The following is a 27,482-nucleotide window of genomic DNA, read 5'->3' as shown; positions in this document are numbered from 1 at the left end:
GTGTTGCTATAGGCACAATCTCCTACACTTGCTATCCCACAGCCTTCCTTGCATCTGGACCCAGTGTCTCATGGAAGTCTCTGAGCCATTTAATGCTGGAGGTTACTAATAATATACTGCTAGTTAATGATGGGAATCACTATGCACTCTTATGCCAAGGGTCACTATTGTATCATTCAATACGGAGGTTAACTGTGCCATATGATACTGGGGTTCTTTGTGCCATTTAATGCTGGGGTTACGGTGTCCTGAAATACTGGGTGTGATTATGCCTTTTGATGCTGCAAGTCTCTGGATGCTGGAATTCACTGCTCCATCTCATTAAGGGAGTCACCATTTTTTAGTGCTGGCACTGTGTCACTCAAATGATCAACATTACATGCTAATTGATTAGCTCGGAGTCAATGTACAGTTTTCTGATGAGGGACACTATCATTTATTGGTTAAGACAAGGCAGCAGAATATGCACATTTTTGACACACTGCATATTCTCTAGATCTTTTCAGAACCAAGCGAAAAACCTCTAGCTAAGCCATTTGTCAGGTCAGAGAGGTTATTATGCCACTGCTGCAGGGACCATTGTACCCAATAATGAACACTCGCAATCAGTGGATCCATAAGGTGGGATAAGTGGATAACCTGCAAGGGGTCTTTGATAATTAAATATCATTGGTTGGGTAGCCACCCAGATCTCTGTCCCCAGGTTCCAAAAACGGATGCAGGCAGCTGTGAGGTGAAACTTACCCCCTGGCCACTGTTCCCAAAACGAGCTTCTGCCTCTCTCAATTATCTACACATTTGCCCCCTTCCTACTGCCTCCGGCAAAGAGGATCAGCTTACCAGTTGTTGTCTTCTTGCGTGCGGAATGCTGAGTTTTCTCCCTATCTCCCGACTCCCAGACTGAGCGTCGACCGTGGCGCATATGACACAACGCGTGGGAAGGCTGCAATATATCGATCCCACCCACGTAGGTGACGTTGCGGCATCATGCGTTGTTGACGCCGACTCGGCCAATACTTGTGTGCTAGCCAAGCAAGTATGTAATAGTTTCGCAGCCTCCACTGAACAGCGAGTGTTGTTCCACTAGTGCCCCCGTATTCCACTAAGGGAAGAATTGAATAAAATCCTGTCACAAGAAAAAACCCTAATGCTACACAGCGCAACCCAATACTTACTTAGTGAAGCACTGTGGCAGAGTTCTTCTCCAGGCAATCCACGCGTAACTACCATTTGAAGAAGGCGCCGAATACGCGCAGAGTGTCACGTGACGGAGACGTTCAAGTGTTCGTGACGTCACCACGGCCTGGGAACTAGCAGCTACCGGAGGGTGAGGCGTAGTTGTAGCGTGTTATTGTGCGCGGTTGTCAGCTGCACACTTGTGTGGTTCTTCATTACAACGTTATCATTTAGTGGGCGGCTGTGCAGTCATATTAGAAATATACTTTATCATGATATCAGCATATTGTGCTGTTCTTTACAATTCATTGGTCGAGATACCGCCGCACGAAAACATAACACACGGGGCTGGAGTATTCGGTCATTGACTGGGTTCAGATGCAATGCTTCAAAAGTATTAAGCTTTGAGGATAACAATACAGTTCGTTATTTAGAATAGGTAATAAAAAGCACTAAGTGTGCCTAAGTCCAATGAACATAGCAACCGAACAGCCAGTAGCTCACATGATGTTTTAAAGCAAAAATCTTCTTTGCAAACTTTGTGCCTTTTTAGAAAACTGCACATCATTGTGTGTATATAGCAAAGTCTTAGCTGGACGTGCAGTGTGATATGACTTTTAGAATGTAGAAACACACACAAAGGAAAGGTATAATAAATTAAGTATAATTAGTTTTTGGTGTGTTTGTCAGTGCACCCTGATGTCAAAGGAAACAAGGGTTGCCAGGTCTAATTTTCAAAAACAGCCAAATTCGGCTACAAAACCAGCCCAAAACTAACCAAGAGGCACTTTAAAAGTAGCCCAAAATAACACAATGTGTGCAGTGAAAAAAGATCTAAAAAATAAATGAATATGTATGAAAATACGTCGGCAAATTATTTAACAAAAACTACATTACCCAACATGCATTGGGAGACACAGGCTTGGCACATTAGGGCAAGAAAAAACTTTAGCTGATTTCCAAAGTAAAAACCAGCCAAAGGCCCAAAAAGTAGCCCAAATCCATACCTTGGCTTTTTTGTACTTTCAAAAACCGCCCGGATTTTAAATTAATAGCCCAATTTGGCTGGAAACCAGCCAACCTGTCAACCCTGAAAGGGGACATATACCATAATTTTTTACTCCTCATTAATCCATTCCTCAAACCATAAAATTGAAGGGAACATGTTATATTATGTACCTTTAGGTTCAACTTAAGGGGTTAATTGCTTGAAAACTGAAGTCGCCCCTCCCTCTCTCAAGACTTCCTGTGCTGAGATCCATACAGACTTTGTGCGGCCGTCGGCCGTCTCTTGCTTTCCCCAGCTATCCACAGCCACTGAGAAGGACAGGGCGTGCAGGCATGGGCGGGGCTATTTGCTGACATCATCTTGACGCCTCGTCACATTAGGGTCCTTCACAGTACTGCTATTCTCCCCACCCTGCTTTGGATGTATACCCCTCCCTTGAGAAAAAAAAAAACGAATCCATTTGTCTGCAGATTCCGGATCTTCCCTTACCAGCTCTCCCTCCCTGGATATCGCTCCTCTCAGTTACCGGCTCTTGCTTCCTCTCTTATCAGCTTTCACCCTGCCTGGCTCTCACTCCCCAGCGCGCTCATTCTAAGGCTCCCCCTTCTCCTTACAGCACAGATAACAGAAATGCTTGACAGTTCTTGATTTTTGTTGTTTCTCCTTTCTGTGTGCGTGCATGTGTCTGTGTGTAAGGGGGAGAGCCTTTTGAAGCAGACAGACCGGCAACAAAAATCAAGCGTTTCTGCTAACTTGTTATCTGTGCTGTGGAATTTGCGAGCTGGGGAGTGAGAGAGCTGTGAGGGAGGGGAAGCGAGAGCCAGGCATGGAGAAAGCTGCTAAGGGAGAGGGAGCAAAAGCTGGTAACAAGAGGGGATTGAGAGCCAGGGTGGGAGAAAGCTGCTAAGGGAGAGGGGAGAGAAGTGGTAAGGGAGAAGTAATGAGAGCAGGTAAGGGAGGGAGAGTCAGAGAGGGAAGAAGATACCTTTGGCAATAAAAATGACACCCTGCAATAAAAAAAATGTATATTGGTAGTGCAGCCACAATAATGCTCAGGATAGCATATCTAAACACCACTTAATTTTTTTTATCAACCCTCTGCAACCATTTTGTCTTTCTATGTTGGTATCAAGTAGTGGAATTCCACATTTTTTAGTAACAACTTCTTCCACTTATTTCAGCACAACTGCTGGGGATTTCTTTCTGTTACAAGAAGATCAGGCAGCAGCAAAGACAGCTATGTGCAGCTGGGAACAGGCAGTGGGAGGGGAGGGGTTCTCCGAGCTAAAACAGATTTCAGCCTGTCAGTCAGTGATGTGACCATTTCCTGTGAGAGAATGAACAGACACTCCCACACCTCATTTCAGCTTAGACTCTGAGCAGTAAGGATCTCTCTGCAGCTCTGATATAGTGACAGTTTAAGAGGTAAATTGCTATCAAAACAATTTTTTTTCTGCATCATTACACATTTGGGGGTTGGGTGACTACTATATCTGAATATAAAGATTATATGAAATGTCCCCTTGAAGGAAACTGAAGCATGAATTCTTCTGACAGAAAAAAACTGCCTGGTGTCATATGGCCCTTAAAGGAGAACTAAACCCTAAAAATGAATATGGTTAAAATACCATATTTTATATACTGAACTTATTGCACTAGCCTAAAGTTTCACCTTCTCAATAGCAGCAATGATCTAGGACTTTAAACTTGTCACATGAGATCACCATCTTGGAAAGTGTCTGTGACACTCACATGCTCAGTGGGCTCTGAGCAGTTGTTGAGAAGCTAAGCTTAGGGGTTGTTGCAAATTATCAAGCAGAAAATAAGGTTTGTCTGTATTATAAGCTGATGCTACAAGCCTGATTATTAAATTCTGGTGGTAATTGCACTGAATTCTGAGCTGATGTAGTAATTATCTGTATTAAGTACTAATCAGCCTTATATTGTGACATTTATTATATTCAATCTGTACTGTATATTTTGAGTGTGTCCCAAAGCTCAGTAAGTGACAGCAGCACAGAGCATGTGCATTGAATGAGCAGGAAAGAAGACAGGGAGCTACAGGGGCATATTTGGAGGCACAGATCACTGCTAAAGGGCTGTGGTTGCCTTGGGCTGGTACAAAGCCCAAATAATGCACACCATTTCGAGTCTACCTCTTTAGTTAAGCTTTAGTTCTCCTTTAAAGAGACAGTATCCCTACATCAGCATTGGTTTAATAAATAGAACTTATTCTAATCATACAAATTTTTTTTAACTAGGATATATCTATAATACAGGTTGGGATCCATTATCTGGAAACCCTTATCCAGAAAGCTCCAAATAACAGGAAGGCTTAATATTATCCCAGTAATGCAGTTTTTTAAAAAAAATAATTTGCCTTTTCTCTGTAATAATAAAATAGTAACTTGTACTTGTTCCAGACTAAGATATAATGAATCCTTACTGTAGGCAAAATCAGTGTGTTGGGTTTATTTAATGTTGAAAACAGAAGGAAAGTAATTTGGCACTTGGGGTGCCAAATGTCAGTGCTGCACATGCCTGTGGTTCTTCCACCGAGCACCATGGAGCAATCTTCTTCCTGCTTCTTTACTCTTCAAATTTTCCAGGGCAGATGCATACGTAGTACGAAATAGCCTGTTTTTTGATAAGTTCGTTTTTTTTTTGCTCTACTGCACATGCGCAGCCGCAGAAGAAGGAAGAAGCAGGAAGAGGATCATCGCTCTGTGCTGCTCTCTGGAAGAACCCGGCCCGGTGCAGTTTTCTGCTGATAGGAGCACAGGCCCAGGGTGTCAGGTAAGTAAGTAAATGCAATCACTTGGGGGTGCCTAACATTTGACACCCCAAGTGGCAAATTAATTTCCTTCTCTTTTAAAGGTATTGTGTCATGATTTTTATGGTGTATTTTTTATTTTTAAATTACACTATTTACACTGCAAATAATTCACTCTACCATGTAAAATGTAATTCCTAAACCAACAAGTGTATTTTTTTTGTTGTAATATTGGTGTGTAGGCAGCCATCTCAGGTCATTTTGTCTGGCCATGTGCTTTGAGAAAGAGCCAGTGCTGCACTATGGAACTGCTTTCTGACATGCTATTGTTTCTCCTACTGATTGTAACTGAAGGAGTCGGTGTTCTTATATGTACAAGGGAGCTGTTATCTGGTTACCTCCCTGCTGTTCTGTTAATGGGCTACTGGGGGCTGCAATTGGTATAATGTTTTTTTAATCTAAAAGAATAAAAGATTGAACAAATGTATTCAACTTTTTGTCCCCCCTCTTATGACAGGACTTTTCATTTTTGACATACATGAATTAAATATAAGACTTTATTTTATAAACCTTTGAACCAATGATCCGGTGCTTGAAAGAAGAAGTACGATACAGGCTACGTTCTGGAGTCACCATCAATTCAGTTGGGCAGTGTGTTGAGGAACTGGTCTTAAACAGCATTGATGCTCTTTCAACATGTATTGCTGTGCGCATTGATTTGGAAACTGTCAGAATCCAAGTAGTGGATAATGGCTGTGGATTATGCCAAGAAGATATGGATAGTTTGGGCATGCGCTATTATACAAGCAAATGCCATTCCCTAAATGACTTGGAAAACTTAAAGTTTCATGGTTTTCGGGGGGAAGCCATTGCAAGCATTGCCAATGTTTCTAGCATAGTGGAAGTATCATCTAAATGCAAGAATGCATCAAAAACATTTTATAAACTTATCCAGAATGGAAAACTACTTAGTGTGCAAGAAGCAGATACCAGCAGGCCAAGTGCAGGTACTACATTTTCAGTTTACAATCTTTTCTATAACTTGCCAGTTAGAAGGAAATGCATGGACCAAACTGTTGAATTTGAGAATATACGCCAGAGAGTGGAATCTCTGTCTCTCATACACCCTTCAGTTTCTTTCTCATTGAAAAATGACTCTATGCATTCTGTAGTTTTGCAGTTGGCCAAAACCAAGGATGTACGTTCTCGTTTTTGTCAGATTTATGGGTTGCCTAGATCTCAAAAGCTTTGTGAGATCCAGCATAAAGTGAAGGAGTTTGACATGTGGGGTTATATCAGCTGTGAAGCCCATTACAACAAAAGAATGCAATATCTGTATGTTAACAAAAGACTTGTTTTGAAAACAAAACTGCATCAGCTTATCGATTTTTTATTAAGAAAAGAAAGTTCAATCTGCAAACCTAAAAATATAAATGTAGGAAAATCAAGTAGTCCCGGTAGAAGTCGTTCATGTCAAGAGCTTCATGGAATCTTTGTAATAAATATTTATTGCCATTATTCAGAATATGATGTTTGCTTTGAGCCAGCAAAAACATTAATTGAATTCAAGGATTGGGACACTGTATTGCACTGTGTTGAAGAAGGCACTAGGGCATTCTTAAAGAGAGAGAAATTATATGTAGAGCCACTCAAAGAAGATGCACTTGGAAGTGTTGATAGTAACAACTTTATCTCTTCTTGCAGTGATTTTCAATTGGTGAAAAAGCAAGATATAGAGGTTTTTAAGAATGCATTTTGTAATGTAAGACACAATTATGAAGATACAATTCTTCAGTCAAAACCAGTGTGCAGACATGTTACTGTTAACACACAAGTTTTAAAAGTTAATGATAGTATTCATGATGACACAAGTGAAACAACATGCGGCTCTCTTCTTGAATGTAACACTGATAAAATAGCGAATCCGGGTGGATTTTCTCCCATAAACTGCAGTGAAAATGAATTTTGCGTGGCACCCACCACTAAATGTCAGAAAGACACCAGTGAGAGATGTAATGTAGATATTTTCAGTCCTGCTGAATGTTCAGAATTACCAAATAATTCATGTAGTGCTGTGATACAAAAAGATGCATCTGAAACTATGGAAAATGAAAACTCTGTCCAGGAAAAACAAACTGATGAACAATATTCAACTGAACAATGCAATACTCAGCCTGCTGCTACATCTTATAAGATAGCTATTGCCAATACAGAGGAGACAAGTAATGGGAAAGTGTTTAATATGGCTACTAAAGATACATCTCATTATAACATGGATAATAATGTCCCACTGATAAAGAATAACTACAAGGATTTAACAGTTACTAAATCATCCAACTGCTTCGAACGCCTACATGATGCATGTCCAGATCCAAACCCCATTATGCACTCCAATAAAGTTGAAAGTCTGTTTAAATTATTCTCCAGGCCAGGTCCTGTAAGCGCCCAAGAAATATTTAAAAATAATATACATGCTTTAAATAGTAGTACCAGCCCAAATAGTGAAGGCAGTTTGCCATCATATATCACAACCACAGAAAAAACAAAACCATATTTAACAATATCAAAGAACATCTCTTATGGTCATGCAGAAGCTAGTACGAAAAGCTCAAGTTCTGCAAAGAAAAATGGCACTCGACCATTGGGTTTAGTTGCACAAACTGAATCTTTGGAGTCATTTAAGCAGTATTATGGAAAATTGCAAACATCAACTTCTTGCCTGTCTGTCCCTGCTACTGCAACTTCAGATACATCCGTGTACGTAAAACAAAGTGACCTCAATGTGCCTCAAAACAACAGCTCAAAATTTCCTCATTACAGTGAGGTGGTAGCAGAAAATCTTACATCTACAAATAATCTAATGGTTCAGTTTTCAGTGAACAAACTCAGTTCAGAAGAAAGTCTAATACCAAAAGGCCAGAAGACTGAAAGCCATGACCCACAGCAACCCAAAGAGAGTCCTTTAACCTTGCCACACTATGAAAGCCTGAAGCAGAATAGATCAAGTACACAAATCACTTTTGGCTCATTGGCAGCAAAGCTGAGCAAACTTAAGCAAAGAGAAAAGGTGGATTCATTTGTGGATTCCACAAATCCTAAGGATATTCTTGATGTTTTAGTGCATTCAGATGACAAAACGACAGATGTTGATAGCCAAAGAGCAATACAAATTTCTGATCCTGGAAAAATGCAGAACAGCACAGTTATGAAATTTCCAGAACTTTGTCAAACACAAGTTGTGAATGCAAGCATATCCAATTTAAATGAGTGTAGTAGCTTTAAAGTACCACTTGCTGATCCTTCATTAAGCTGTAGTGAAGATTCTGGTGGCTTTGTCTCTTCTGATTGGTTTCAGTGTTATGAAGGGTCTCTTGGAAAATATGTTTTCATTAACACAGCGACAGGACTGAGCAGTTACATCAGTCCAAAGGTGGATGGAAGCACTATCTGCACAAAAGATTTAACTACCACAGCTGTGAACATAGTTTGCAATAATGGTAAGTACCACTTATTTTAAACAGTTATGTTTTTTTTGTGCCATAGCAATGGGAAGAGATAAATGGACAAGTGGGAGGCACAAGAGATTCTTCCAAGAAACTAGGCACTGACAAGCACTGATATTAATGCTTGTCAGGTAATTTTATTGCAGTTGGGCAGCTTCCACAGAAAATGCAAAGATGCATAGAAGTAAAAACACTAATATAAAATAAAAATATGACCAAAAGTAAATGGGTAGAACCAGAAATAGGATTGCATCTATCTAAGCAAGAGGTCTACTGTCATAACATAACTACCCCATTTTCTATTCAACTAAATACATATTTTGGTTCCTGTTTATGTTATGAGTACAGAATTTTGATGATGTTTTTTACAAGTTTCAGTGAGATTTCTTATGACTTCCTCTCTCATAGTTAAATGAGAAATATAATTCTCTAGATAGTGCTGCTAAATAAGCATTTATAAAATGAAGGGATTAGAAATGTCTCCTAAAGCTTTATCTGGCAAGTGCATCTTCTAATTTTAAAGTGGACCCGTCACCAAAAAAAATTATTCAAAATCTTATTTTATCACATTAGTCAAGCAAAATAAACTTTAATTACACTATATATAAGTTATTTGAATCTTGTTTCCTTCAGTCTGGGAATTCATAATTATAGCAAGCAGGCAGGAGCCATTTTGTGGACACTGTTATTAAGGCAAGTCTTGTATCATCTCAGAATCCTGTTTGTGCACCAGAATGGGGGATCTGATGTCCATTCCCATGCCCTGACTACACAATTAAACGGTGAAGAGAACGGGGGAACGTGGGGAGAGCATTGACATGTAGGAAGTGCTGAATGGAAAGTGAAAGTAATTGTCTGCCCCACCTCTATGCCTAGGCATAGAGGCGGGGCAGACAATATTTGATTGACAGCTAAGATTTCTAAATGAGTTTACAACAGCTATGAATGCTTTAATAAAAAAATAGAAATTGTTTGGTTGCCCTGGTTGGCACATGAAAACGATCCCTTGCTTTTCTCAGCATTGCATGTATAATCTGTTGACTTTCCCCTGGGTCTCCAAACTGCCTGTAACCTTGACAATGCCCACGATCATTGTTTTTATTTGCTCTGATACCTAGCCCAGCCGCCGTCTCTACCTTATTTACCTGTTTATTTATTTATTTATCTTTTTTTTTTCTTTCTTTATTTATTTTTTAATTTACTTATTTTTTTTTTTTTTTTCTATCTTTCCCCTTTCCCCCCCCCTTATCTTTATTGTTTCTTTTACTATCCATTTTACTCCATGTTATCTTCATGACTGAACTTACATATGATATCTTACGATTTTCTATGACTGTACTCATGCCATAACATGTTGGATTTTTTTTTGATTGGAAAATCAATAAAACATTTCAGTTAAAAAAAAAAAAAAAATAGAAATTGGATTTCATGTTTAATTTGAAAAGGACTTTTATTATACAGATTTTTGTGTCTGGGTGACGGGTCCACTTTAATTGTCTGCCTACATTCTACTGCATACATCACATTCCATACAGTACCTGTATCTTGTCCCAAGAGCTGTCAATTGTCAGTTTACCCAACAACTATGTAATTTAAGTATTAGGCCTGATATATGCACTATAACTTGATTACTTCCTGCATAAGCTTAAACCAAAGAAGACTTTACTACTTTAGTATGAATTTACTAGTCAGCTCAGCATAGCTTTTGGTTGCATTGAATGAAATAATTTGCCAATGTTTTATTTTGTGAGCCACAGCCCCTTTCTGCAGTTTGGGCTGTCAATCTGGTCAAATGAATAATAGGAAAGTAGCCATATTTTTTCCTGTTGCTGTTTTCATTTTTTGCAAGTTGTGATGCCATCAAACTTGATTCAGCTGCAGTCTAATGCAATAATGGGCAGATAGCGGGGCATTTCTGCCTTATACATCGCACATGGCGGCTCTCTCAATCCTCATACCTGAATGCTGTCTCAGATTAAACATGGGTACTTGTGTAAAACACATTTTTATAAATTTTTGTCAATATGATGCAGGCAATTCATACGTGTTCCAGTCCAGTGTTCACAGACTTCTTGTCTGAAGGCAAGCTTCATGCAATCTCAAGTACCTTCATGTACTTAACTATTAACTAGTTCTCCTTATTGCTGTTCTTAAACTAATTCGGTTTTACAACTAACTTTAGACATTGTTGGTTTAGGTTTTCAGTACCAGTGTTATCCTTTTAGGAGCAATGCCCTTGTGCCATTTCTTCCTAGGCCACGTGAAGAAAGAGCACATGCAAAACTTAATGCAGGTAGGTGTAGATAGTGTGAAGCAGTGATTATAAACATGCAATGATTTCATTATTGCCCTATACTTGAACTGCTTTATGTGCTAGGAGTTCCACAACCTATATTAAAGCACTTGGCCTGTGGCCTTGTGCCTTTATATGGTCATTGAACATAATGGCTCATGATATCCTTATACATTATTTTACAATAAGAGTGCATTGTTCCCTATATACATTTTGACCATGATCTTATATCCAAGAATGATTTCTAAAAGTGATATGCTTTTTAGCTATTTTAGGGTGGTGGCAAAAGGGGAGATTAGTCACCAAGTGACAAATCTTCTCTGCTGTGGGTGACTAATCTCCCCAAATGCCTTCCTGCCAGCAAGAATACAAGTCGCCTGTGGGGTGGTATATGTATAGTTTCAGAAGTTTCCTCGTGAGGCTTCTTCGGACGACTTTGGAAAACTGCAACGATACGTATGCCATCCCGCCAGTGATTCTTGACAGCGTGAAGGCATTTGGGGAGATTAGTCTTCCACAGTAGAGAAGATTTGTTGCTTGGCGACTAATCTCCCTACGTTCCACCACCCTTAGTCTATAGAACATATCCGTTATCTGCTATATATATGTCTACTATATACCGCAGTATTGTAGAATATGAGAATCTCTGTTTTCAGGACAAATTAAGCACACCATTGTGCAAAAAATGCTTCCTTTTGTATTTTCACAGAATAGCCATTTTTCAAGCATGTAGGAGTCAAATTACAGATTGTGGCTTTTTGTTGCACTTTGTACTCTGCGTGGGGCATTGTAATTGACCCCTAGTGTTTTATTTGCAAGGGCTGTATAAAACTTCATATTTTGGGGTTCCTCCTACATGCCATAAATACCATATTGAGAAATTCAATGCAAATATTTAAACAAAAACACATGGGAGATAAGTTGTTGCAAACGTAGTTGGCTAAATCCTGCATTAGTGTTACTACATTTACATGGAACAGTTAGAAACAGCCCAATGTCAGAAGGCCTAGGCTGACTTGTTATACTATTTATTGTGTGCATTTGGACAGAGATCAATAAATACTTGGATGCCATGATGGGAAATCATTTTATTTGATAATATAATGGGCATTATTTAACACACCTCAAGGACATCATCCTTAGAAAGGACAGAAAAGCTTTTCCAGTTATATTAGAAGCTTCAGCATGGAAAGACAGGTTGTTTCCTTCTGCCCAAGTTATTTAGGATAAAAAGTTTTTTTTTTGTATCATATAGCCTGTTTACAAATTACTCCAGAACACAGTATTTGTTTAGAATGTGGTCCTTCTACATTCTTGGACTTTTGCAATGGATTAGGTACCTAACTCCTACAGTCAAACTATGTAATTTAAATATAACTGCCTTGCTACTTATGTCTTAACAGGATCCACCTTATTAATAAGAATTTTATTTGTAGTTAATACTAAGGCATTGTAAAAAGGCTGGAATTGTTTTTGTTTGTTTTTTAATGTTTAATGTATACAGGTATGAGATCCGTTATGAGGAAACCCGTTATCCAGAAAGTTCCAAATTACGGAATCTCCCATAGACTCCATTTTATCCAAATAATCCAAATTTTTAAAAACTATTTCCTTTTTCTCTGTAATAATAAAACAGAAACTTGTACTTGATCCCAACTAAGATATCATTAAACTTTATTGGAAGCAAAACCAGCCTATTGGGTTTATTTAATGTTTACATGATTTTCTGGTAGACTTAAAGTCTGATTATGGAAAGATCCGTTATCCGGAAATCCTCAGGTTCCGAGCATTTTGGATAACAGGTCCCATACCTGTATACACAGGTTTCAGAAGTGAATAGTCAATACAGTAGTTATGCCCTCCATACCAATTTAATGATGGTAGTGGGTATATAGCAGATTTAACAGCCCTACCACTAGCAGCATTCTGAGAGCATGCAGCTAAGAATAGATTATTATGGGTGTTTTCTTGTCCACTCAAACCTTATGCTTTCCTTAACATGTTTTATTTGGTTATAAGTGACTTTGAAACCGTCGGAGCTAGGCTATGTATATTTTGCTGTTATAACAGCAATATTACTATATCACTTTCTTTGTTGCTTTGTGTGCAGATAATGATACAGAGAGTGGTAACCTAAAGTCCCTGTTCTCAAAATGGGAAAATCCAGTGTATGCCCGCCATCCTGTGGTAAGTAATGCCATGTGTTTATAATACGCAGGATTTTAGTCCAGACAATACATTTAAATCAGATGGCAGTAATATGTAACAGGAAGTATAGTATATACAGTACAGCAAAATACAATAGGTATTACATTTCAGATATATATAAAATGGTTTTAAGTCTCAGCAAATGTGATTATAGAAACCTTTTGTAGAAAATAGTCTATGGAAAAAATAATTGAGAAAGGTGTTTAGGGATAGAGAAAATGGAGCAGATATGGAAAGGGCATATTTTTCTATGAGAAGATCATACTATAATTTCTTCAGAATTCACATTTTTAGTGTTAGGAAAACTGTGAGAAATGTTGCACTTTGTTTTATTATTTCATAGATGCAGACAGTTATTTGCAAAATGTCATAACAGGTGGCTGTAGATGTGAGCAGGGGACAGACAAATACTTTGGCAGTGAAAATTCACAATATATTGTATCCATATCGTTTCACAAAGGAAATGATGCACTCTGTGAAGGTAGGTGTCAATTGCTAACTTACATGTGTATGTATATATATATTCTTCCTTTGCACCATCCTGATGACGATCTTCTGCAGATCGAAACACGTAGATATGTTATAATGGAGAAATAAAGCTTTTTTTTACTACACTACCCAAGCATGTGATTTACCGTGAGTGCTTTCAGCTATGGAACTGTGTGTGTGTATGTATATATATATATATATATATATATATATATATATATATATATATATATATATATTATATATCATAGATGCACACTGGGACTTAAAAAACATTACTTTTATTATAGATTAAAAAACAGCAGCGTTTTGGTTCCCTTCTAGAACCTTTATATATATATATATATATATATATATATATATATATATATATATATATATATATATATATATATATATATATATATATATGTTACATATCTGTATGTATATAGATATGTGAAAATAGTGGAAAACTATTTCAAGACCTTGGAGTGCGGTTTTATATTTTTTGGATTATTATACTATGCTATAACCAGCACCCAGGCAGTTGCTTGTATTGTGAGTGCTTCTCTCTCTCTCTCTCTCTCTCTCTCTCCCTCTCTCCCTCTCTCCCTCTCTCCCTCTCTCCCTCCCCCCCTCTCTCCCTCCCCCCATAGCTGAAAGCACTCACGGTAAATCACTCGCTTGGGTATGTTTAAACAGACAAAATTTATTACATTTTATATTTAATATAAAAGGCTTTAGCAGGACACAGTTTGAGCTTTTAAGGACTAGACTAATGATAATCCAAGGGTATATGGACTAAAGTTATAATATATTGGCCAAAACTCTACTTCATGCATGAACATAATAGAAAAATATTATTTTCAGTGATCACAACATATACTACTGGTACCATACGTACCAAATATCAGTGGTATGTAACCTGCCTTCCCTCACTCTGCGACTACGGAAAACGAACCGCCGTGTTTCATTAGCGCTGGCGTTTTTTCATTTTAGCCGGCTCAGCATGAGGGAAGGCGTTCGGGGAGATTGGTCGCTGCAAAGACGAGGCGATTAGTCGCCAGACAACAAAATCTCCCCAAAACACCCAGTGTGGCCTTACCCTTATACAGTTGATAGAAGCTAGTTATTAGAAGCAGGTGCCAGAAGTGCTATTCCAGTGGTACCCAACCCCAGCCTGAGTAGCCAAATTCTTTCCAGAGTCATGTGGTAACTGTTTTAGAGGCTGCTTATCTTGGGTTAAGTGTTTCATATTTGGTGGCTCTGCCCCAAAGTACGTTTTAGATTAGAACCTAAAAAATTATTTTTTAAATATTTCATTTTAATCTGAAACGAAAACCCCTCTGTGGGCCTCTTGGGTGCAGGATTAACTATGAGACAGGTCAACACTTAATTGAATCGTTTTAGCAGCATGACAGGTAACAGCCAAAGTGTGGAAATTGCTGTAAATTAACATTGATCTTATGAAGGTGAAAATTGACTGAAGTTTTTGCAATAAGAAACTGACCAGTATTGTTTTGGATAGACTAAGTCTTTTTGTGTGACTTGGCAACCCTGGATTGACAAGATATTAAAGAACTCTGCTGAGATATTTGATATCTGTGTAACAACACAACACAGCAAGTTTCTCCATGTTGAATTGGACATTGTATGAGATTTAGTTTCAAATGTTCCTACAGCTAGGACTTTTCAGAGGTGTGATCACCACCTGTGATTTGTTCAATTTTGCAATATCACTTTTTCATTTGTTTTCTTTTTTTCTTCTTATATGTAGACTATTTCTTCTTTTTCTACAGGTTCTTCAGCAGGTGGACAATAAATTCATTGCTTGTTTGATGAGCACAGAGATGAAGGCGGGATCAGAGCAAGGTAAATATGTTAAATGTGTGTTTTAGACTTCTAGATATGTAGCAATGCAGTGGGGTTTGCAGGCTCCATCTAGTGCTGCTTTATGTCCTTTTCCCAGCAATCGCTGACTGGAAGCATGTACAGTTGCACAGTCAGGTCTGTATCGGATTCAGCTGTGCATGCTCCTGGCCTTTTAATTTGTGATGTACATACAGATTACTTAGGAAATGTATGCAAAAATGACACTACCATTATGCATCTAAATCCAAATATTATTGTTATTTTTAGCTTAGTTATTATGTTTGTGGGGCATACATCTGGTGTGTATTAAATTGTTACTGTTTTGTATGGCTTTATTACATGTGCTACTAATGAAATTATGCTAAGGAATCCAATGCTAAGGAAGTGTCACTGCACCTATGTACTTAATTCAAGCTGACTTTTTTTTTTTTTTTTAATATGATGTTTATTAAGAAAAATAGTAATACAAACTATCGCCAAACATTGCTGAAGTTTTACAGGGAAGATGAGGGTATAGGATGAGTAGATTAAGGGGGAAAGGGAAAGAACAGGTGGGGGGATATGTAACTATGGAAGGAGGGAGACTCTGTAGAGGAATTGTTGATTTAGCCTATAGTGGATTTATGTCAGTGTCTTTCAACAGAAAGCTAGCTTGTACTTTGTGAATTGGTCTGAAGTATTAGCAGATAGTACTTCAAATTTATTAATCTCATCAGTAGGAGATTGATGTGGAGACAATGCTCTACTGGAGTCCAGCGGCCCTGAGCAAAGCGTCCCTCTAGTACTGCTCCCCAGGTGGAGAGACTTGCATCAGTTGTGAGGAGGCGCCATTGGGGTTCCTTGAGAGGCCTGCTCTGGTCAAGTGACTGGTTTGCAACCACCAGTGGAGAGATGCTCGCGTTTTGTGAGATAGACAAATTTCTTGAAGCAAGGATTTGCATTTCCAGGTCAAAAGAATATTCCATTGCAGCTCCATGAGATGATGTTGTGTAAAGGATACTACCTATATGGTCGAGACCATGACTCCCAAGACCTTCATGCAAAACTTGGCTGTGTGAGTTGGCTTTGCCTTTGAGAAAGCCTATACAGACGAAACATACGTCAGGTGTTTGCTCTATCGAGCGTTCAAAGGGTGGGGAGGAGGCACTCTGGAGGGTGGGCTGAATGGTGGCAGCAGTTTCCTTCTAATAACGGAGGTAGCATTGGACAGACTGGTGATGTTGTTACCAGCTCTCTCACAGACTTAATTTTGGGCTTTGCCTGTTTCCAATTTTCGGTGTTGCATTTGCACTAGCGATAGGGAATAGGCCACACTTACTTAGGTGCCTCTGAGAGGACAAAGCACCAGTTACTCTATGCACACCGTATTGGAAACATATATGTCTGTATAATACTGCAAGGTACAGTACACTGGGTCTGTCCTCCGTTTGTATGCACTACCTTTGGTTATTTAACCTATTGTGTTCATGTCCAAACTTTTGGTGTTGCTTTAACACAAGACATAGGGAATAGGCCATACCTACTTAGGTGCCTCTGAGAGGACAAAGTGTCAGTTTACTCTCCTTGCACACCATTTTGGAATTAACACTTGTGCGATACTTCAAGGTCCAGCATACAAGGTGTTGGTTTGTCCTTTGTTTTTCCCATAATGGGAGCTACCTAATTTCTTTTACTATAGACACCCTCCTGTTCCCCACCCCAACTCATACTACTATCAGAGGGCATATAGGCTGATGTAATGATCTAGGTGGGACTTAGATATACTGCAATCCTTACAACTGTGAAACCAGATCGGGATACATCATATTTTTAAGTGTTTTTATATTTCATTAAATCCCTCTTTTGATTTTAAATGAACTATTAAATGTTATGTTTTATTGAGTGATTCCTTCTTCTACAGACTAGTGGAATGCGAACTGTTGCTTACGTAATTAGCACCCCTTACTACACTATTGCATTTTATTAACTCTTTATTGTTTATCACAAGATATAATAATGACAACACATCAAAGTGTGGAAACAATGAATTTATTTTAAATGAATTTATTTGCACTCATCAAAAACATCTTTTAAGGCATTAATTATTCCTTTCATGGTTTCCATGTTACACACACACAATCTAATTATATTCATTAATAAGGCTGTGCGACCTCGTTAGCTCTTTGCTCTTCTTTAAAATGCAAAAACCTCTGATGGGGTGGGAAAATCCGTATATGTAGGTAGGTGTCCTTTATGTCCAGGGAAACGAGGAATTGGCTGGGGGACATTGACGCAATAACTCTTATGAGAGATTATATCTTGAACCCCCGTGGCCGAATGAAATTGTTGAGGTCCAGGATTGGACGTGCTGAGCCGTCCTTATTGGGAGCTGCAAATAATTTGTAGCCCTTGGACCTTTCTCCAGGCGATACCGGTATAGGGAGTCTGACCATGACTGGACAGCTCTACTCACCCAGGCTGAGGCCAAGACTGGACGAAGAGGGGTGCTGGAGGCAGAGAATAGTGAGAGTAGGAGTCCCTCCAGCTTCTTATCCATTGAGTCCTTGAAGGAAGCTGTATCTGGAACTGGAAGGGCTGTGTTCTTTGAAAGACGTAACACCGGAGCCTCTACTGAAGGGGAGAAGCCCACTTCTCTGTAAGCCCGGTAGGGAAGGGATATAGCTTGAGAAACCGACGGTTTGCCTGAAAACAACTCTCTGGCTTGTCCCACTCCTGCTGGATAATTTGTTCGAGTTGGTCGTGGGAAGGAGGATCTGCTATTTGCTTGAAAAGGCAGGAAGACGTACTGCAGCTGGTTCCTGTAGGTGGAGTGTTTCAAGGACAGAAGCAATCAGGGAGTCAATTGCCTCAGCTGATAGCTTAGGAGCATCCTCCTCTTCTTGGTTTGAGCTGTGGGACAGTTCTCCATCAGAAAGTGCATGCTCATCTTCTGAGTCTGGAGACAGAGGGGACGGAAGATTTGATTCCTCTTCGAACTCTTCTTCAAAGGGAGAGGGGGCCCTGCGCTTAGAGGGCTTAGGCTTAAGGTTGTCTAGACGGGCCAGGAGTCTGTCTAGGGAAAGGCCAATTTGGGAATGCCAGAAGCCAGTTGAGACGCCCACTCCGGAAGGGAATTGTGATCCCTGTGGTGGGGGGGGGGTCTCTGGCCTGAGCTGAATTTTCCACATGATAAGCTTGGCTTACCTGGGTCCTGGGGTTTCCGAAACAGGCTCAGGTGGCTTGCACGTGGAGCACAAAGTTTCCTTGTGACCGGATCGCAAATGTTTGCAGCATTTGGCACAGGCTAAAAAATTAACAGATACAGAAGAAGCTGCTCTGGAAAAAGGTTGTCACCAGAGCCTTCAGACATGGTGGACCTGATGTAGAAAAAGATGGCTCAAAATTGGGAAGTAGATTTGAAATTTTTTTATATGGCCTCCCCTGAGATGTTCTCTGTAAGGCTCAAGAGAGGAGAAGGTGGAGGAAAGGGTATGTGTCTGCTGGTAGTGGCAGCAGCTAAGACCCCCTTGTCAGAATGCTCTGGTGTTTGTTCTATTTTATATGGCTGCTGCTGTGCCGGTACTGCTTGTGCAGAGTAGCAAGGAGTGGTACACATCCGGCTGAAGGGGAGGGCACAATGACTGTGAGTGCGCGAAGAGACGGTGCATCGTCATAAGGGGCGCACATGCGGGTTGTGTGTCACAAGAAGCCTGTGGGGAAAATGGCATCCCAGACGCAGCTAAAAAGAAAAAAGGCGGCAGAATTGAATGTGCCTATCCCCCAGGTTCTTGATACCCTCCGTGCCGGTATGGTAGCACAACCTGGCAAAGGCACCTGTCCCAGCGCAGGAGGCTTGTGCAGTTCAGTGCAAAACCAGGCTCCCAGGTTGTGCCACCCTCTGCAGCAGTGCAGGCTTGGGGCAGTCAAAGACTGGAGTCAGCCACTTAACTGATTAGTGGCTCTCTTCTACCGACCAGTGAAGCCTCCCCCTAGTAAAAATGGGGGGGGGGGTAGTAAGACTGGGTGGTCTGTGTATTGGAAAACCCCCTGCACCTGAGAGACCGCAGTGACAATTCCTGATGGAAGATGGACAACTGGCACAATCTACTCAGTGTAGATGTCCGGTCTGTCTTCAAAACACGACGATAATTAATAAATAATAAATATTAAATATAAATAAACTACTAGAATTAACTCCTGTAACAGGAGCTCTTGTGGATGTCCTAACCTCTTGAGGACACAACGAAACTGATCTAACTCTGCCTGCAGAGGAGGGTATAGCAGACAGAGAAGGGACTAGTTAATTTTGTATTCTATTGTGGCCTGCCTCCTAGTGGTGTCAGCTATACCAACTGTTCCTGTGTCCCCCAAGCTGACAATGGAGAAAAGGCTTAATTAACTGGAAATATGTAGTATGGTTTCCAAATCTGCATTGCATTTCCAACAGCGTCTGTTAGTATTTTTTATTAAGCTTTAGCCTGGGGGGAGTATAATAGCACTGTGTAAATACTTTGTAATCTTCTGAATACAGCTGCAGCATGAGCGTTAAAGTTTAATTCTCTCGACCAAGCCTTAGCATATGCGATATCTAGGTGGAGGTCTGCGGACAATATATTTAGGGGATACATCAGAGAAAAAGAATTTCTCAGAAGGGGCGAGTATCCCAGGTTGCTGCAGCCACAGAGGCTATGGATGTAATGACAAATGTGAGCGAACCAAAAATGGTCAAGTTGTGTACATGGTTTTACCTGTTGCAATTTGGCACATCTGGAGCCTGCCCTTTATAAGCTAGTCAAAGTAGTTTGTTTTTGTCTTGCTGGGAAAGCAGGATTTTTAATGAGCAGCAACAAAGGTGTAGTAAGCCCAAATTTCAGGCGACACGTGCTGACCATTCTTCAGCACTCCAAATTGTGTATTCTAAAGCATAGGAGTTTTGCTAAAATGTTTGCTCAAGTACTGCTTGAGGTTATTACACTTCTTTACACTGAAACAGAATATGTATTTTTGTTCATGGTATTCACACTAATAATCATACTGCATCTGCTTTATAGCTCATCCTAACTGTGTGTCAGTGCTGCAGGTTTCTTACATAATTTATTATTTCTATTCTGGTATTTTTTTTAAAGGGCAATATACTCCCTTGTTCAAATTAAGTTCATCAAATAGGGTTGTGCTGGACATTCTTTTTGTGTGTTGGTTTAATCGTGAAAAATTTAAGGTTTTCATTATGTCTTGTGTTATACAGTGCAAATAGCTACTTCATGTTTGGTTACTGTGAGATAGATAATGAGATTATCCATATATCATACATTATTTACTATTACTTAACTCTTTAGATGGGAATCTCCTTGTGCTGGTGGATCAGCATGCTGCTCATGAACGTGTCCGTCTTGAACAACTTATTGCAGGTAATTGAAAACTAAATTTTAAGATTATTTCCTTTCTTGTGAGGAAGTATTGACTTTGTCTTTTCCCTTATAGATTCATATGAGTCAGGCCCAGAGGATGATGCTGGAAGAAGACAACTGAAGACCTCTATTATCAGTCCTCCACTGGAGCTAAATGTGACAGAGATGCAGTACCGGCTTCTTAGGTTAGGTCCAAAGACATTTTGGGTCATTTATGAACCTTGTGGTAAGGGTGGTGCAGCTGTGATACAATTTTAAAGTGACACCATTATGCCGTGGATACATATCCACCTGGAAGAACATTGACAAATGTCTTCATTTTTTACCATTTCTTATTCCCCAACTCTTTTTACATTTGAATGAACCACATTCAAATGTAAAAAGAGTTGGGGAGCAACATTATATTAGATATCACTATATGCTTTTCTTTTATAGGGTCCTTGCTAGGAGTTCCCAAAATATTGGCCTGTCTCTGTCATTTCCTGATACCCCAGGTACACTTGTATTGGTGTCAGCAGTCCCTGTGTGTTTTGTAGAGAGAGAAGCCAATGAAATACATCGTGGAAGATCAACAGTAGCCAAAAACCTTGTGCAGGTAATTGCTCTGGCACACCTGTGCTTTTTTTAACAACTGAAGCAATAAATAAAAATGTTTTGCTTGCCAATCTTGTTTTTGCAGCAGCAGCTCGTTTTAACTTACCATTGATTTACAAATTATGTGTGCTTAGCTTTGCCTTTACCAGTCACTCCTGTTAGTCAAGATCCAAAGGATCTGAAAGGTCCAGAGAAAACAATACTTCATAAGGAGTCATATACTGTATAGAATATCCCTGTAACAAGAAATACATAGGTATGACAACACAGATGCTAAAATCAAGAACTCTGTACACAGAATTCAGTGGCAGGTAATCCTAATAAAACAGAAAAAACACTATTAACAGTAGCACAACATTTCAAAAAATTTCATGCTAAGGACTCTTCTAAAGTGAAAGTATGTGCTATTGAAAAAGTTAATTTGGGGATCAGGAAAGGCAATCTAGAACAGACCCTTTTGAAACAGAAAAGTTATTGGATTTTTAAGTTAGATACCATTTCCCCCAAAAGGATACATTAAAACAATATTTTTATTGCTGTTATTTAATTTTTGTTATCACAATTAGAATATTAATAATTGGAGTCAGGATTTTAATGGTATCTGAATAAAAGTTAAATTTTATGTGACCATTTGCACATAAATGGTGTCCCAGAGGTAGCCGAAATACAGATAGTTATTTTGGGACAAATCCACCTTCTATTGATTTCTTTTACCATGCTGCTACCAATGAATTGGATTATTGGTTATAATTAATTTGAATTGATTACTCCATCTTAATATTACTTTGTCACTTTGAATGTATGGAATCCTTTGAGGTTAATTAATGAAATCAATTAATTTTATTAGCACATAGTCACTTTATATAAATGAATTCATTTTTAATCTAATGAAATTGATTGAGGCACAGCACTTTACCAAATGGGAGCATTTCACAATATCCAAAGAATAGAAAAGAACCCCCACTAGAACAGACTAAACTCAGGCAGTCACAAAGTATTATTGACACACTTATTTATAGTTAGTTGAATAGACACTTGAATATGCCACTTATTAAATTGTTATAAAGTGCTGTGCAATAAGTTATAAAGTGCAGTGCAAGGATTATCAGTGAGGAGCTTGAAAGACCAAATTTCTTCTTTCCCACAATAATATTAGACAATTAATAGAGTGATACCAAAATTGATCACCAATTTCTAAATTACTAGTAGTGCTAAAAAAAAAAAAAAAAAATTATTTGATAATTATAATAGATTGACTAAAATGAGAATATTGAATACATTAGATTATAAAGTGCTACAGTGCTAAATGAATTTAGTAGTCCTTCCTAATTAGTAAGGTTCAATTCGTTAAATAACTAGGCTGCCATTAGATAGGATAAAAATAAGAAATTAATTAAATCATTGCTCAAATTCATGAGAAAAGGAGGAAAATGAAAAAAGAGAGGGTGGAGTTGTCCCAAAACTACTACCTAATTAGTTCTATCCCTAGGACACCACAAAGGTGGAGAAGGCAGAGTAACCGGGACTGTGGTCTCGTAATTAACTAAGCCCTAAGCTGATTTGAGAGACTACAATATCCTATAAAACCACAATTCCACGGTCTCCTGGGAGTTTAGTATTGCAGAGAAAGAGAAGGAGTTGAACCGAGCAAAGATTCTTTCCACCACCCTCCAAAAATTGTTTCACTCACAGGGTAACACACAAATCGCCCAGCATTATTTGCAAGCCTTGATTCCCTCTGGTGTTCCGTCAAGTCACCACAAAAGTACTTCAATCATGGGTATGGAAATCAGAGGCAAACAGCAGAATACCTGCTAACAAGTGCTTTATTGTGCGTCCGTAATACGCCTTGACAAAGCTAACATAGCGAAACGCGCGTCGGCGTTTCATTTCCAGATCTGGTTATCTTTTAAAACTATATACTCAACTTGGGGTCAAACAATTTTTGGAGGGTGGTGGAAAGAATCTTTGCTCGGTTCAACTCCTTCTCTTTCTCTGCAATACTAAACTCCCAGGAGACCGTGGAATTGTGGTTTTATAGGATATTGTAGTCTCTCAAATCAGCTTAGGGCTTAGTTAATTACGAGACCACAGTCCCGGTTACTCTGCCTTCTCCACCTTTGTGGTGTCCTAGAGATAGAACTAATTAGGTAGTAGTTTTGGGACAACTCCACCCTCTCTTTTTTCATTTTCCTCCTTTTCTCATGAATTTGAGCAATGATTTAATTAATTTCTTATTTTTATCCTATCTAATGGCAGCCTAGTTATTTAACGAATTGAACCTTACTAATTAGGAAGGACTACTAAATTCATTTAGCACTGTAGCACTTTATAATCTAATGTATTCAATATTCTCATTTAATCAATCTATTATAATTATCAAATAATTTTTTTTTTTTTTTTTTAAGCACTACTAGTAATTTAGAAATTGGTGATCAATTTTGGTATCACTCTATTAATTGTCTAATATTATTATGGGAAAGAAGAAATTTGGTCTTTCAAGCTCCTCACTAATAATCCTTGCACTGCACTTTATAACTTATTGCACAGCACTTTATAACAATTTAATAAGTGGCATATTCAAGTGTCTATTCAACTAACTATAAATAAGTGTGTCAATAATACTTTGTGACTGCCTGAGTTTAGTCTGTTCTAGTGGGGGTTCTTTTCTATTCTTTGGATATTGTGAAATTTTTGAATACTGACTGTAGTCAGACCTCCACCGGAATTAGAAGGATAAAAACCAAGGGGTGATTCGTGTTTGTATTCAAATGGGAGCATTGTAATGTATATTAATTAATTTATTGAACTGCAGTATGAGCACTAAGCACTTTTTATTGATACACAAATATTAATCAATTGTTAAAAAGTGTAATCAATTATTGGTAAAGATAATCAATCATAGAATGAAAGCATTTAATGAATTTCGCACTAATTGATTTGGAGTGGATAATTAATTGAGAGAGTTGATTGGTGGTTAAATTCATTTTCTAATCCATTTTTTGATTATATTACTTAATTCATTGGTTTATTTGTTTAAAAACTGTGAATAGCTGGGTATTTTTAGTTCTCTTTTGCAAAACTATTTAGTACATTAATATGTATGAATTCAGTATTTTATAGGCAGGTCTGGTAAAACAGTTTAGTTATGTAATTATGCAGGTGATTTAGCTCTCCATTAAACATCTATTCAACAAACATGAACACCTAGGTATCATGCTTTAATACTTGTATGACTTATACCATATGTATACATATTCTTTGTACTGACTGTGGTCTTTCAGCCACCCCAATGCAACCACGACAGAAAATCTAATTTCTTTCATCTTTGTCTCCAGGAGTTTCTGCAAGAACAGGTTGAGGTAAGTAAATTCTTTAGTGACTTGTGTCCGCCTTTATTGCATGAATAAATACATTTTACATTAGTTATCACATGTTCAGTCTTAAAAGGTGACAGAAAAAGTCTTGACAGATTTTCAGTTCATAATCTTTAGCAGACTGGTGCTCACTGCTTATTGAGATGGTAACAAATGGCTATGCTTTAAAGGAGAAATGTTGCTTCTTACGACATCTAAAACATATATTGCAGAACTCTCCTAGCTAACTTAAATAAGTTGTCTGTGCTTCCTGGAAGGAGATGTTTCATTTAAACATTATTGTGGTTAGAATTACTTACTTTTACACCTCTGGGCTCTGCAAAAACAATAATAATGACCAAACTGCCAACATTTAACATCAGATACTAAAAAAGCCTTATTGGGTCATGCTAATAACATTATAGATGACATAATTATTTTTGCTACCAGAGCCGCCCTCTGACTTCAGTATATCAGTGATGAACTGTCATGAATATAAGCTTCATCTGTAAAAAAACTGTATAAATATAGTCTATAAAAATTCTGCTTCCTTTATGAATACTCTAAACTCTGTTTGTTTTATGCCTAGGGTGGCATTACTACTTGGCCCATCTGTGTGAAACTTATGAAAAATTTTGTTTGCATGATAATTCCTCTTTATGGTTTATACCCGACTTTATTGAGGAATACACATGTGCAAATATATGAGAAATGTTACTATTCCTAAGATAACATTAAGTAGCTTTGCAGGAAAACGACTGCAAAAATGAATATTTAATTCCAGCCTAAGTTAAGCTGGTTACCCATCACACTCCTGCTCTTAGCAATCTGTCTCTTTACATGCAGCTTTGTTTCAGTCTTTTGAAAGAGGGCTTTAATATATTGTCTAGGCAAAGGGAGATTTGACCTGACCTGAGTGATTGCAGAGAGTGAGAAATAAATTCATTATTTCAGAAAGATAATATCACTTCATTACAAAAGTTCCTAATTTCCATGAAAGGGAGAAAACAATTGCAAAAATGAAAATGTAATAAAAGCTTCATCACACTGAAAATCACAATATAATATATTTATAATTCTGTACTATTTATGAAATAATTAAGTTCTTCTTCACTATCCCCTCTCTCAGCACCTCTTTCTTCACTTTAATTTGCTCTTCATGCAGATTTTGATCAAAAGGTCTGCTGTATCTTTTAGGGTGGGGCTCCCTTTTCTAGCATGTGTGAATTTAAAAAATAACTGATTCCAGCATGAACAAAATCCTAACAAAATCACTGATTTGGGACATATATCCTGCATGTAGAGAGACGCGATTTCTGATGAGTTTAAAGGAGAACTGTTCAGAAACAGTACAGAATTTTGATTGAAAGTTTCATATGAAACTTATATTACATTTTCTCCTAGTCTGTTAATATTCCAAATACACATGATTCACTTCTGTTTAATACATCAATCATAGTTTTTACATGTCGATTTCATATTTGCTATCCCCTTATACTTTACAGTATGTATTATTGTTCTTATGACAGGAGATTGCATGTTCTAAGGTGCATGTCTTCCCTTTGCAATTCTTTTTGCAATAGTCAATATTTTTAGTTTGCATGTCAGTGGAGCAGTGACTAAGATGCGCATATTCATTCATACCCTCTGATCTATGTAGCTGTTGCAGATGACAGGAAGAGCAAGTGGTACCATTCCACTGACAGTACTGAAGGTTTTGGCATCACAAGCTTGTCATGGTGAGAATTGTATTTGGGAAAGGTAGGAGAGGCTTGCAAGTATTTACTGATGAGTGAAATACGTTTGGTTATTGAATAAAATTAGAAAATGAATTACCTGTAATATAGTAGCAGTAGTACTACAGTAATAGTAGCATTATTACCCATTTAGACTGCATTCAAAGACGCTTCAAAACAGTTTTTTTTTCCTGTAACAGGATGATTAAATAAGGCGAACTTGGTTATCTAAACAAAGGAATATAGTATGTGGAAAACAAAGAAAACCTCTTTCAAATATTTGGTTTTTACATATCGAGATGTATCTGATAAATCTAATCTGATGTGATGAATAAAAGATTTCAGTTTCTCTTTAATAATGGGTTGAATTCTCCTTTAAGGGGTAATGGCAATTTTGAGTGTTATGTAGCTCATTGATGGGGGAACTAAACTCACAATCACTCCTCCATTTATTTTAATAGGAATCCCTTTATTGACAGAAATCCCTCTGCAATGACATTCACTTGTATAGAGTCTACTGTGTTGGGGGCAATACATGACCCAGCAAGTTGCTAACTTGTGGTCCGCTTTAATTTTGGCAAAAAACAGAAATTAATTAGAGCAGACCTAACTGAACGATGTTGCAATTTTTCAAGAAGCCAGTGACTGCTGCTACTGGGCTTGTGAGATGAATGTGCATTTGCTACCTTTCTATAGTTGTTGGTTGCAAACACATTGGCATCATTTTTCTTTGTTTGTGACAGGTGCTGTCAAATTTAATGACAAGCTCAGTTTGGATGATTGCAAGCACCTGATGCAATGCCTGTCACGTTGCAGCCTTCCCTTTCAGTGTGCGCATGGGAGACCAGCAATTTTACCACTTGCAGACATGCTGCATCTTGAGTCTTGTGACCAGGTATACTATGCTGCTACTTAAACTCTTTTTTGTGCAATTAACCCCATTGTTCAAAATCTCAATGAATAGGGCCTGTGCCTAATAGTCTTGCAAGAACCAATCTCTAGCTCAAGAAATAACAAAACATTTTATGAGTAAGATAACAGGCAAAAAGAATGTTCAGCATAAGCCTAATTCAACATATTTTGAAACGGTATATTGCCCCTGCT

At 38.3% G+C, this 27,482-nt stretch overlaps 1 protein-coding gene across 7 annotated transcripts in view; it reads left to right on the top strand.

Annotated features, from left to right (window-relative positions):
• The first annotated feature begins 19 nt into the window (after positions 1-19).
• Positions 20-27,482, top strand: part of mlh3.L (mutL homolog 3 L homeolog) — a 28,126-nt gene continuing 663 nt past the window's right edge. The window contains exons 1-12 of one of the 7 annotated variants that reach the window (XM_018228900.2): positions 20-1,327; positions 5,476-8,455; positions 10,659-10,754; positions 12,865-12,941; positions 13,339-13,443; positions 15,233-15,305; positions 20,621-20,692; positions 20,766-20,877; positions 21,128-21,287; positions 24,625-24,648; positions 26,303-26,381; positions 27,122-27,273. In XM_018228900.2, coding sequence (XP_018084389.1) covers positions 5,539-8,455; positions 10,659-10,754; positions 12,865-12,941; positions 13,339-13,443; positions 15,233-15,305; positions 20,621-20,692; positions 20,766-20,877; positions 21,128-21,287; positions 24,625-24,648; positions 26,303-26,381; positions 27,122-27,273 — 3,867 coding nt within the window. In that variant the 5' untranslated portion in view covers positions 20-1,327; positions 5,476-5,538. 7 annotated transcript variants of the gene reach the window in all.

This window comes from Xenopus laevis, chromosome 8L (genome assembly GCF_017654675.1).
Source record: "Xenopus laevis strain J_2021 chromosome 8L, Xenopus_laevis_v10.1, whole genome shotgun sequence".
Taxonomy (NCBI): Eukaryota; Metazoa; Chordata; class Amphibia; order Anura; family Pipidae; genus Xenopus; species Xenopus laevis.
This window is presented reverse-complemented; position numbering and strand designations above follow the sequence as displayed.